The sequence below is a fragment of the Ictidomys tridecemlineatus genome, chromosome 9 (assembly GCF_052094955.1).
Source record: "Ictidomys tridecemlineatus isolate mIctTri1 chromosome 9, mIctTri1.hap1, whole genome shotgun sequence".
Taxonomy (NCBI): domain Eukaryota; kingdom Metazoa; phylum Chordata; class Mammalia; order Rodentia; family Sciuridae; genus Ictidomys; species Ictidomys tridecemlineatus.
This window is the reverse complement of record NC_135485.1, coordinates 70,468,019-70,482,256: the sequence shown is the minus strand read 5'-3', so window position 1 is coordinate 70,482,256 and position 14,238 is coordinate 70,468,019. Positions and strand designations below refer to the sequence as shown.

The 14,238-nt window shown below is 36.0% G+C and overlaps 1 protein-coding gene across 1 annotated transcript in view; it reads left to right on the top strand.

The window, feature by feature from the left end:
• LOC120892248 (broad substrate specificity ATP-binding cassette transporter ABCG2-like) overlaps positions 1-14,019 on the top strand; it is a 41,022-nt gene extending 27,003 nt beyond the window's left edge. The window contains exons 9-12 of the mRNA XM_078020729.1: positions 5,632-5,714; positions 11,464-11,553; positions 13,383-13,507; positions 13,991-14,019. Of these exons, the coding sequence (XP_077876855.1) occupies positions 5,632-5,714; positions 11,464-11,553; positions 13,383-13,507; positions 13,991-14,019 (327 nt within the window). The remainder of the gene's footprint in view (positions 1-5,631; positions 5,715-11,463; positions 11,554-13,382; positions 13,508-13,990) is intronic.
• Positions 14,020-14,238: the final 219 nt, after the last annotated feature.

Here is a 14,238-nt window from a genome sequence, read left to right as displayed (position 1 = left end):
TCAGATGGTAGGATGAACTATGCAGAAGGAAAGAGAGAAATCATAGAAATGAAGAAGAGAGAAGGCTCAAAACAGGGAGAAGAGGATTGATTTGCCAATAAAATCAGGTGTTGAAGGAACCCAGTGTCATTTATATTCCTGAAGGTAGTTTGTTCTGTCCACTGTCTGAGGGAGGAGACTGTAGGCAGAATGCTATTCCTTAGGATTGACGCTGGTCATTGAGAGATTTTAATATTGGCAAAGCAATAGATAACTCAAAGTATGTGTGGTTTATGCACAGGAAGTAACCAGATACAACAAGAATATTAATGGTGAGGTTAATTGCCTTAAATAAGATATGATGGTGTTCTTTTCTCCTTTTGATCTTCTGTGTGGTAGGTGTTTTCAGTCCTCCAGGTTTTTATTTTATTTTGTTTTGTTTGTTTGTTTTTTTGTTGCAATACTGAGGATTGAACTCAGAACTTCACACATGCTAAGCCAGTGCTCTGCTATTGGGCTATATCTCTTGTCTATTTATTAGTTAATCTTAATCCCTATGTCACACAAAACACTGTTCCTTCAGTTAATTTGTCCAACATTTGTAGGGAAATCAATTTAGCTGGTTATTATTGTCCAACATTTGTAGGGAAATAAATTAGGGAAATCAATTTAGCTGGTTATTATTTTATTGATATTTTCATTGTCAATCATTGCATTTCTGTGTATTAAGATATGGCATGTTGTTGGCTTAATAAGCTGACTTCTCAGCATAAGCACCACATTTTCATATTTAAGTATTATTGCTCTCCAGGTGTACCTGAGGGCCTGTATCCCCATTTCAGTGATGATGTTCATTGTTTCAGACTTCCTTTGTCTATGTGACTTGGCATTTCTATCAAGCAGTTTTGTGTCCCATTGTTCAAGGACAATATTTTATTCTTAGATCATCGATTTGACATCATTTGGAAAAATGTCAGGCCAATTAGATGCATTAACTTTGGTAGCCCATTGTTCAACAGGAAGATGCAGTATAATAAGCTGATTCTTCAGAGTGTTATTCATTAGGCTTTTCTAACATGTCTCTAAAACTGATTTTTAAGTGTTTTATCCAAGAAACATATGGTGTTCTGGGCAAGATGTTATTAGAACACAGGTGTTTTTACACCAGGTGTGCATGTGTGGGCCTTAGGCTTCCTTAAGAGTCTAACAGCAGGCTCAGAGCCTCCAGGTAGCACATTCAGCCTACTTGTCTCATCATTGAACTCGGTTCTCCAAAAGCAATTCCAGCAATGTTCAGGGAAGCAATAGTCTCTACCATAAGGGAAGAACCTTGTTCAAAATTTTAAATGTTGAAATGTTAGCTCAGGAGCAGGCAAACCTTTACCCTTTTAGGTAAAGGCTCAGAAGTTAATCGTTTTAGACTTTCATGGCCACATATGTCATTTGTTTCACAAAGTCTACTCTGCCATTTCATGATTAAAGCAGCCATAGCTAACATATGAGCAAATGAACATTGCAGCATTCCAATAAACTTTATTTAAGGACACTGATTTTGAAATTCTTATTAAAATAAATATTATTCTTGACCTTTTACCTCCCAAATAAAAAAAATGGAAAAACCAAACTATTGGGTTTTGGCCCATAGTTTACTGATCCTTGATATAAGTGGGGTTTGGTTTTGTTTTGTTTGGTACTGAGGATTTAATACTGGGAGGCTATACCACTGAGACATATTCCCACATCTTTTCACATTTTTTTAAGACAGGGTGATGCTATGTGTTTTAGGGCCTTGGTAAATTTCTGAGGCTGACTTTAAATTTGCCATCCTCCTGTCTTAGCCTCTCAGTACACCAGGAGTACAGGCATGTGCCACCATGCCTGGCTCTGACATCGAGTCCTTAATCTTGTATGATTTTTATTTTTGTAAGTTTTGTGAAATGGAGTTATTTAAATGTAGAAGATATACAATCAATCAACAAATATATGAAAAAAATATTCATTATTTCTAGCAATTAGAAAAATTCAAATCAAAACTAATGCTTTCCTGGTGACATTCCTTAATTTATTGCCTGATTTTTTGTATTTTGTTGTAAACTAGTTATTTGTTGACATGATTCAGACTTGACATTTAACCAGATATGTTGAGAATGTATAGGAATGAATGGATTATTTGAAAAAAAAGGTTTATTGTTCATGTAAGTCTACTTTGACAACATTCTCCTTAATCTCTCTGAGATTCATTGCCTATATTTGCATACTAAATATTTGACTATGCATTCAATTTTTTAATTAAATTATTTATTCCAATTTGTTATATATGATACCAGAATGCAATTCATTTTATATTACACATATAGAACACAATTTTTAAAGTCTCTGGTTGTACCCAAATATTTTCACACCATCCATGTCTTCATACATGTACTTATGGTAATGATGTCTAACTCATTTCACCATCTTTCCTACCTCCAAACCCCCTTCCTTCCTCCCCTGCCCCTTTCCCCTATCTAAAGTTCCTCCATTCCTCCCATGCTCTGAGCACCATTGCCATTATGAGACAGCATCCTCATAACAAAGGATATATTCAGCTTTGGGGTTTTGAGGATTGGCTTACGTCACTTAGCATTCTATTCTCTGAATCCATCCATTTACCTGCAAATGCCATGATTTTATTCTCTTTTAGTGCTGAATAATGTTCCTCTGTGTATATATACCAAAGTTTCCCTATCCATTCATCTACTGAAGGGCGTCTGGGTTGGCTCCACAATTTAGCTATTATGAATTGTGGTGCTATAAACATTGATGTGGCTATGTCCCTGTAGTATGCTGTTTCTAGGTCCTTTGGGTATAAACGGAAGAGTGGAACAGCTGGGTCAAATGGTGGTTCCATTCCAAGTTTTCCAAGTAGTCTCTATACTGCTTTCCATATTAGCTGCATAAATTTGTGATCCTAATGTATAAGTGTGCCTTTTTCCCCACATCCTCACCAAGACTTACTGTTGTTTATATTCTTAATAGCTGCCATTCTGACTGGAGTGAGTGGAAATCTTTAGTTTGCATAAGTAATCTTATGCAAATAGTTTTGATTCACATTTTTCTAATTGCTAGTGATGATGAATATTTTTTATATATTTATTGATTGATTGTATATCCTCTTTTGTGAAGTGTCTGTTCAGGTACTTGGCTCATTTATTGATTGGATTATTATTTTTTTTTTGGTGTTAAGGTTTTTGAGTGCTTTATATATCCTAGAGTTAGTGTTCTATCTGATGGGCTTGTAGTAAAGATTTGCTCCAATTCTGTAGGTTCTCTATTCACCTCACTGATTGTTTCTTTTGCTGAGAAGAAGATTTTTAGCTTGAATCCATCCCAATTATGAATTAGTGGTTTTAATTCTTGTGCTATAGGAGTCTTATTAAGAAAGTTGGGGCCTAATACAACATAATGAAGATGTGGCCTGGTTTTTCTTCCAATAGACACAAGATCTCTGGTTTAATTCCTAGGTCCTTGATCCACTTTGAGTTTTATGCATGGTGAGAGATAGGGGTTTAATTTCATTGTGTTACATGTGGAGCTCCAGTTTTCCCAGCACCATTTGTTGAAGAGGCTATCTTTTCTCCAATATATGTTTTTGGCACCTTTGTCTAATATGAGATAGCTATAATTATGTGGGTTTGTCTCTGTGTCCTCTATTCTGTACCATTGGTCTGCCAGTCTGTTTTGGTGCCAATACCATGCTGTTTTTGTTACTATTGTTCTGTAGTATAGTTTAAGGTCTGGAATAGTAATACCACCGGCTTCACTCTTCTTGCTAAATATTATGCATTCAATTTTTAATTTTTTTAGTGCAAGCTACAAATATCTATCAATCCATATCTTGAGATGTGTTGTTTAAATACTTCTGGAAAAAGGGAGAATGAATAGTTGAAGAATTCCTCATCTTCATCTGTTTTGAACAGAGACCATTTGTACATATACAAAAAGCTCATAGTTAGGTTCATCTACTCTGTTGTGAAATGTTCAGTTTACTCAATGGCTTTGTTTTTCTTCATGCAAGAAGATACAATACATGTGAACTTCTTAAAAGCATGGAATGATTATGGATTCATCATTTTGTCAATATATTTGAAAACTGGCTAAAAATCACTAAGGAATATCCAAATGATAATATTCAGTCAGTGAAAGAAATGAAGTGTGAATGCAAGAGAAATGAAGGATGCAGAGTGTCTAATTTGAAGTCTGAATATCTTGACAGTTATACAATGGGAAAGCATAGACTCTTGCATAGATGCACATGCTGCATGTTGGTAGAGCCATTAGCATAGATTTTGGAAACTTGATTAGTTGTAATAATGAACTGATTCTGAGGGTCTTAGGGGATACAGCAGGGGAATGGATTCCTACGCCCACCCCAAATTTCTGTATTATTAGCAAAGGACATTTCATTGGTGAAACATTTCACTAATCTTCTTTCCAGAGTCCGGTCTTCACAAATTATTCTTTACAATTCATTGTTCTTTCCTTGCATGTTGCCTGCATTTTTGCCAAGTATCCATTACCAATTAGTTCATGGCTTGATACTGTTGTAATATTGAGATATTTTTTAAAACTTTGATTATTGCAAGATAACTGGTAGGTATTTAGTTTTCTTTACATTCCTATCTCCTGTATTATTATATTTAACTCACATAATTGTAAGAATTCCTTACATAAAATATGTTCTAATGTAACCCTGATCTTTTTCTAACTGAAGCACCTTTAAGAGAGTTTTTATTCTAAGAGGAAATGTAATATTATTCCATTTTCTCTGGGAGGTATATAGACTGAGTAGGTGAAGATGGGTGGGAAAGGCAAAGAATTGGCAGCTCAGGTGTGTCAAGTTATCTGTAAGTCTCATGGGCTGGGAATGAAAGACAAGAAATATGAGCAGAGATGGTAATGGGCGGATTTGGGTAACCCCATCTGGCCAAGTACTTTGGTGACAGTGACAATGCACTTTTCCTGTGCTGGTGGGGATTCCCCACATGTTAGCTAGGTGCATTCCACTTCTTCCTTATCATTCAAAATTCCATTCTTAGAATTTGAATGTGGCATTAAAATTTTATGTATTTCTGTACTTTGCAGTGATGAGGATCAAACCTCAGGTCTGGCACATGGTAGGCAAGCAGTCTATTGCTAAGCTACATCCACAGCCCTGAAATTTCCTTTATTTCTCACAATTAGAGTGAAGTCATCTTGTTTTAATTTGAATCTCTTAAAATTTAAAGCTGTGCACATTCACTGGCATGAAAGTTGAAAATTCAGTTTAAGTCAGCATTCTTATTTTGTTCCCAAAACATCTCCCTCATATGCCTTCCTCACACAGCTACCCTGTATGGTATTTGTGGACAGAGATTGGTAGACACTGGGAAGATTCTTATCTCGTCTAGTCATCTGCTGTCTTGTCCTCTCAGTACCCAAAACACAGAATCCTGACATTCTCAATTTAATTTAGAAAATGTTTTAATAATAACCACTGTCTGATAATTCCCCAGTTACTCTGGCCAATCCATGTAAAAAGTGTGTATTTCAGTGGAGAGATTTGACTAGGTAATAAGTTTTACGTGTAATTGAAATTTTTTCTTTCTAATTTTCATTTTTCTCTTTGAAAAGATAATTGTCACATTGGTTTTGGGACTGGTTACAGGCACCATTATCCTTTTGCTGAGAGATGATTGTACTGAAATCCGAAATAGGTAAGCAAATTTGAATCTCAATTTTGTTTTTTTTTTTTTTTTTGAATTTTATAATTTCTATTTTATTTATTTATTTATTTATTTATTTATTTATTTACTTATATTGGTTGTTCAAAACATTACAAAGCTCTTGACATATCATATTTTATACATTAGATTCAAGTGGGTTATGAACTCCCATTGAATCTCAATTTTGTGAAAATGCTCTTACTTTGATGAAACTAATGAAAATCCATTCAGAATTTGAATTTATGACAATACATGGTAAACATTGCTGTTTTATTATGGGGTAGGATCAGATAGTGTATTGAAATGTGAATGGAAGAGTTAATTTTCGGTTTCACATATGTATGTACGTGTATAAATTACACATCACGGACATATCCTAACCATTTTGAAGTGCACAGTTTAGTGCCAAAATGTCCATTTATGTTGTCACCTGTCAACACCATCCAACTGCCGACCATTTCTTTATCTTCTCAGGTGAAATCTTCAACCCACCTTAGAGTAACTACCCATAATCATCATTGCCACCTCTGCAACCATCTGCAACTTTCTGTCTCTGCATGTGGCCATTCTAGGAAACTTATCAATGTGAAGTCATACAAAACTTGTCTTTTCATGACTGCCTTATTTTCCTCAGCATAAAGTCCTTAAGTTTCTTCCAGTTGAAGCATGGGTTATATTCTTTTTTTAAAGCCAAATAATATATGTGTAGAAACAACATTTTATTTATCCATTAATCCATTGCTGAAAATCAGGGTTGCTTATACCTTTGAGCTCCTATAGTCATGTTGCTATGGGTGGGCACACACTTGTCTGAATCTTTCTTTCAACAGTCATTTGGGGCAGATACCCAGCAGTGGAATTGCTGGGTCATGTGGTAATTTTTTGAATACCTGCCAAAGCCTCTCCTACTGCATTTTACATTCTTAACAGCAATAAAGTTACAATATCTTCTCATTCTCACAAAAACTTACTTTGTTTTCAAATAACAGAGATCCACATGATCTTTGGAGAGATGTTTGTTTTTAGTCCTTTGCCAATTTTTAAGTTGCATTCTTTGGTTTTGGGGTGTTTTGTTGTTGATGATGATTGGAATTCTTTATAGTTATGGATTATTCATTCATTTTCAGATATACGATTTATAAATATTTTATTCTATTTTGTGGGGTTTTTTTGCACTCAGATCATAATGCTTTTTATGCTGAGATGTTTTTGATTTTCAAATATACTTTTGCTCTGATTTTTTGGTGGTTTGTGAGTTTCCTCAATTTTGGTGTTTGTATGACTTGGGAGTGTAAGATGTATGGATGGGAATCAGTTATTCCTAACTCTGTATGGAAAGCACTTATGTTAGTGTCATGCTCCTTTCTAGTTTCAGTCATAATGTGCCCTTAAAACTCTATTCCTGGGTGTCATTTTAAACAGCTGCTCATGTTCTAAACATAGATTATCAACATTCCAGAATTCATGGTTCTCATCACAATTCATGTATACAGAAGCACTTCTCACTAGGCACTGAGCTTCATGCTTGACATCTGTGGCTAATGTTAACTCACAAGGGCCAGAGAAGTGGGTGGTCTCACCCCCATTTTACTGTTGAGAACTGTGGAGCTTGGTCTTTGTCCCAGATGCTGATGCTGATCCAAATAATGAGATGGTGTTTTGTTTGATGTTTTGTTTTGTTTTTGTTTTTGTACTGGAAATTGAACCCAAGAATTGAAGGACATGACAACCATCCTGGGGGAGAAACAGTGTTAATCTTGATCCCCACAGGTAGGGAAGGAGGAAAGGAAAAGACTAAGGAAAAAAAAAAAGGAAGATATGTCAGTTTTTAAAAAAGCCTCCTGTGTTTCAGCAGCAAGATGCATACCAAAAGCCTGAAGTGAACTCTGGATACAGGCAAATTGTTTTTGAATGAAAAATAACCATAAAAATTCTTTATTTCAATTTATTTATTAAAGTGAATTTTCCTTTTTGTTGAAGTAGATGGTGTTTTCTTACAAAAAGATGACTATTACAGCTGTTTTCCAGAGTTAAGTCACTTTTTTACCTTCTTCAGGAAGAGATCTCTGGATTTGTTTTTTGGTTTTGTTTTTTTTTTTTTTTTACAACTGTTAGTGTCTGTACCCTGTGTATATGCTATTTCTTAACAAAGCTCAGCAAAATCACAGGGTTTTGAGGCCATGAAACATGTATACTGTGCAGCAAGAAGACTGTGTTGAGGAATCTGTCATCAACTGCAGTTTGAAAGAAGTGAAAACCTGACCATCACAGCTTTAGGTCAAAAACTTCAGAGAAATTCATGAGTGTAGTTGTTTCTTCAGATGTTTTCTGGAGAAATTGGACACTAACATTATTTTAATTTGCATTTTTTACTATCATTACCTATGTTTTTAGAATATTTGGACTATGTGAGAGTAGCCTCTGTGTGTATGGTTCATTTACCTCTGCTTTGGATGATCAGGTGATTAGTGATGACTGTTTGGGTAAGAAAATGAAGTCTTAGCTTCTTTGGAACCAGGGGGTTAGAACTTTCTTTGGGCAGGAATATCCATCCTTCATTTGACATTGCTGTGAAGGCCAGTGGTTTACGACTGTTCTTGGAATCAAGTGGTATCTTAGCAATTCCTCTTACCTATGTAACTGAGGAACTGGGTTTGAATCCTGTGTAGAGCGTGAGCCACTTTGACTTTCTAGCCTTAATGTGTTGTTTCGACAGGTAAACAAATTAGGAAAATGATGTTTTTTAAAAAAAAAAAAATGGATCTATTAATCCCACTTCAGGGTGTTCACACAAAATATTTGAAGTCAATTAGTTGAAGAGGGATCTGTGCTCCCGTGTTCATTGTAGCCCTGTGCACAACAGTCAATTTGGACATCAATCTAAGTGTCTGACAGCTAACAAACAGATAAGGAAAATGGGTGAATGCCCCAGGGAATGCTGTTCAGCCACAGGAAAAGGAATTTTACCATTTGTGACACCATAGACAAAATTGAGAACGTTATCCTAAGTAAAACGATCCAGACTGAGAAAGACAAAAGCCACATGTTCTTGCTTATATGTAAATTCTGACACTTTTAGTCTTTTAAAGACAGAGTAGAATGGTGTATGCCAGAATGGTGTATGTGAAGGTCAAAGGTACAAATCTCAGGAAGGCAGGAAGAATAGGATCTGCTTTTTATTGAGATACATTGAACAGGGTGGTGAATGCAGTACATAATAGTGTAGAATTCAAAATTGCTGAGCATAAACTCCAAATGTTCTCACCATAAAAATGATGAAAATTAAAGTATATGAACTTTAAAAGTAATGGATCTCCATAATAGACTCATTTAATTATTCTTTGACACTTTACTATCTAGGGATGTTTTTTTCTCAGTCCTTTTCATTTTTTGAGACAGAGTCTCATTAAGTTGATTTGGGCCTCCCTAAATAGCTGAGGTTGGCCTTAAACTTGTGATCTTCCTGATGCAGCCTCCTGAGTGCCTGAGAATACAGGTATAAGCCACCATACCCAACTAGCATTGAATTCTTGAAGGATAACTTCACTTTGTGCCCCACAAATGTATGAGTATAGTTTGTCAATTTACAAATAAAAATAAATCTGATCTTTATTTATACATGGCACATGAATTGCCACCTTAAAAATCATTGAGTGCATTAAACATTTTTTATATTAAAACCTGTTTATTATGAAGTAAATCATCTTCTGTCTTAGAAAGGATTTTACTGTTTTCTTTTTCAGAATTATGAATATTACTGTATCGTTAAATGTGAGAAAAAATTTAATTGAATTTTTCTTCTATTCCATTGTTTCCCCATGGACCTTCAGCTTGATATTAGGTTTACTATGTACTAAAACTTATTTGGCCATTTGTCTCTTGCACCTGACTATTTTCCATTCTTTTTAATTATTGATGAATTTTCATATTTAAAACAGCCTGCACTCTTAGTTCTTCATTTCTTAGGTGTGATAAATATCTCTCTAGAGAAGCCAGGCTGCACCATAATTTTCTGTTGATGAGAGGCTGTTGTAGAAAAGGATGGACTTAAGTGGGTGGTTTGAGGTGATGTAGAGTGTTTATTTAAATTAAAAGTACACATTCACACCCATATCTGAATGAAGTAAAGTGTACTTACTGCTTGTAGGGAGGATAGCTGTTTTATAACATGGATATAGTCTGGGAAAGCGTGATGATGTATAGGTTTCAAATAAACATTCTCATGTGCATGAATAAAAAATTTTCTATAAACTCTTTAAGGCAGTTGGAATTGTTCACTTGTGTTTACATTTGGAAAACTTTCTCTTGTTTTTAAGTAATTTAAATGATGTACATATATCCTCTCTTTACATGTTTATAGTAATATCAGTTTAGGTGTCTGATTAGGCAGGGAAGCCCATGTTTTAAGGATGTTGACAAACTCCCATGAAATCCTTATTTCACTTGAAATATAAACTAGCCGAACACTTTTCTTGCTAATCCTCAATTATTTTACTGATATACATATTAACAGTCTTCACACCGGTGGTCAAATTGATTTTTATTATGAATAAACATCAGTTTGATATTTTTATCACTTTGGAACCCCATAGGAAGGTGGTTGTTCCAAATCAAGGATGGTGTCCAGGCTTTCTTGTGGTCTTGTGTAGTTCTGGCATTTTCTTTCCACATGCCTTTACTCTTTTGTTACTTCACTTCAAAACCAAATTTAATTGAATACCTTAACCCTTTGGAGCTCTATTTAACTTAAAGTTTCTCTTCATACATTAGGAATGATACTCGGGATTTTGTGAGTTAAATTCAAGGTGAAAGTATTTTATAACCTAAGTATTAGCACAGGCTGTCATAGCAATGCACCAGACTCGGGGACTTACAGGACAAAACTTTGTTTTGTTTCAGTTGTAGATCCTGGGAGTTTGGGTTCAGAGCTCCCTTCCAGCAGTAGGTTCCTGAGAGGGTCCAGATCTGCCTATAGATGGCGCCATCACCCTGCATCTCTCATGGCATAGAGTTTCTGGGGTTTCTTGCTCTTACCAGGGCACTGGTCCCATCATGGGAACTCCACTCTCATGACCTTGCCTAAACCTCATTACTTAAGTTACCAATCTCAAAAAAACAAGTGCCAAATGTTTTCTTTGACATAATGTAACTGACTTATAGTGGGGTAGGGATGAGAGAATGGGAGGAATAGATGAACTCTAGATAGGGCAGAGGGGTGGGAGGGGAAGGGAGGGGACATAGGATTAGAAATGATGGTGAATGTGATGAACATCATTATCCAAAGTACATGTGTGAAGATATGGATTGGTGTGAACATACTTTATATACAACCAGAGGTATGAAAAATTGTGGTCTATATGTGTAATACGAATTGTAATGCATTCCACTGTCATTTCTTTACAAAATAAATTTAAAAATAAAATTTAAAAATGTACCTCTCAGTACTATTGCATTGGAGGTTATTTCTTTATCATATGAATTGTAGTGAATACAAGTCAGTGCACAGCAGTCCACACAGAAATTTCAATATGTACTATAGTGTGGAGTAACCAGGGCACCACTGAGGACACTCAGGGAAAGCCCTGATGTAGTGATGCTTTCTTATCTGTTTAAATGAAAAAGTTCCACTTTTTTAATGTCTTTGATTTTACATTAATTCTAGAAGGAGTTCTGAGGGAAGAAACCAACCTAAGAGCTCTGATTTGACTGAGCTGCTTTTATTCCCATTTTCTCTTGACAGAGCACTGATGCTCTTCTTCCTGATGGTCTACCTGTGTCGCAGAAGAAGATTGGCAGTGGATCTCTTCACGATCCAGAAGAAGCGGTTTGTGTGAGTTGGACTCTGTTCAGGGAAGGGGCATTGCAGCCTGGTGGGCAAACTGGTCACATCCAGAATTGGGCCAAGGATTTCATAATGGGGATAACTGGAAAATTTATTTTCTTCTCATTTCTTTCCCATATCTTATGTTTAAAATTGTCATATTTAAATTGTGTCTATCTTGTACAACACAAGCTTTTACCAATATTATTTGAGAAAAAACAGTCTTCAATTGAGTGGAAAATCAAGAGCATATGAGGTCTGCTACTAAGGGAAAAAATATCAAGGTTTGGGTGTGGTCAGCAAGTCCCCATTTTGCAGAGAAAGTAAGGAATAAAAGGGTTGAGAATTGTCTTTGGTTTTGAGAAAGTAATAGATCATAAAGTCCCTCTCTAGGAAAATTCAGGAGTTTTGGTAGATATTTAAGTGTTAAGTATCAAATTGGAGATGGGATATGAAGTTTACAAAGTATGTGGCCAAGCGCAGCCCTGAGTGGATCAAAGAATGGAGAGAGCCAGAGGGCAGCCTTACAGGAAAGAGCAGGATGGTTTTGTTCATTGTAGTTTTCAAAGATGGAGGAGATTTGCCCGTGCCTACATGCCCAGGAGTGGGATCACCACAGAGGGAAGGAATGAAGGTAGTGATGAAAGAGCTTGGAATTTGGAAAGAGAGGCATTAGGAATAGCAAAGATTAAGGTTTGGTATCTGACAAGGGTATCTTGTTGAAAGGCATGATCATTTTCTTGCTTCAACATTAGAATAGATTTGAAAAGAGGTTTTAGGATCTTCATCTATGGTGGATAGAGATGATTCTTTTGTTCTTTTACTGTTTGCTTAATTTATACTGATATTGTCACAATTAATATTCACAAGTACACAGGAAGCTACACCAGCTGTACTCATCCCTTCTTTTCTTCATGGATCAAAGCTATGGATGGAGACTCTCTTTGTCATGAGTATAACAAGTTCACCTTCATATTCACTGGTGGGAGGAAGAAAAGCTTCTTTTTTGGAGGGGAGGGGTACTGGGGAGTGAATTCAAAGGCTTTTGACCACTGAGCCACCTCCCCATGCCCATTTTGTGTTTTATTTAGAGACAGAGTCTCACTGAGTTGCTTAGCACCTCTCTTTTGCTGAGGGTGGCTTTAAACTTGCAATCCTTCTGTATCAACTCGAGGGCCTCTGGGATTACAGGCATGCACCTAGTGCCAAGCCAAGCCAGAAAAGCCTCTTTTACCAAGCCTCTATTACCACTGATATTAGCCCTTTCCAGTGAGCTAGCCTCAGAGCAAAAGCAGAGGCTCCGAGGAGAATGAGGAAATGCAGACTCTGTGTTTCTGGAGGGGTGATGTGGGGCCAGAGGGGATAGAAGCAGGAAGAGTGCTGCCATGAGAGAGGTTCATAGTATGGGGCTGATGTCCCAGAGAGGATTCACCTGCAATGGGGAAGGTCATGGGGGGATGAGCACAGAGCTTGTGGGCAGGTGCAGGGTTAGACCTGGTGGCAGCAGGAGTCTGAACAGCATCTTATCTGGACTGTGCCTTTTTATTTTATTTTATTTTATTTTTTCTCTTTTTTTTATTGGTTGTTCACAACATTACAAAGCTCTTGAAATATCATATTTCATACATTAGATTCAAGTGGGTTATGAACTCCCAATTTTTACCCCAAATACAGATTGCAGAATCACACCGGTTACACATCCACAATTTTACATAATGCCCTATTACTAACTGTTGTATTCTGCTACCTTTTCTATCCTCTACTATCCCCCCTCCCCTCCCCTGGCTGTGCCTTTTTAAACTAACCTGGCATGTGTGGTGTATATTTTTATTCTATAGGCATGAGTCCATCAGTGGGTATTACAGAGTGTCATCTTATTTCTTTGGAAGTCTTTTGCTTGATTTACTACTCGAGATGATATTGACAAGTTTTATATTTATTTATACACTATACTTTATGGCTGGTAAGTAACACGACAAAGAGAATGTGTCTTTACTTTTGGATATGTGGAGAAGTTAACTTCTGTTTGCAAACGTGTATTTTGTTCCCCAAATGGCAAAGCAATCTATAAGGGAGAAAGCATGTGTCTATTGAGTACTTTATAAATAGCTCGTTAATGCGGACACTCTTTTCTAGACTTTTCCCAACTGAACTATTAAAAATACTTATAAAATGGTAATTTACCTATCACCATTTATAAAAGTATACAGATGCCGTGTGTTTTACACAAATATGGTCCAAATTTATAAAATTATTTGAAACTGTATTAGAGGAGCCAGGATATTTATTGCCTTTTTCTACGTTTTTTTTCTCTCTCTGTATATATTTCAATATAGAGATAAAATATCAATAGGAAGTGTTACGTCTAATATCTGTAGAGACATATAGAGAGAGATAAGAAATCATTATACACTTATATTCTCTTCATGTTTACTTTTCTAATTAGATAAAGATGATGACTTCGGGGTTCATTGATTTAATGAAATTACTTGTTTGATGAAGTGGACAATATCATTTGTGAATTATACTCTGGGTTTACCCTAGACTCATTGAGTTATCATTTCCATAATTTTCACTGATACACACATACAAACACATACATTCACACACAACAAAAGTTTCTTTAACAACCCACTATAGAGTTTGAATCATTGATGGAGCTTAAACTTTCCAGTTTAGAAATATATGTATGTG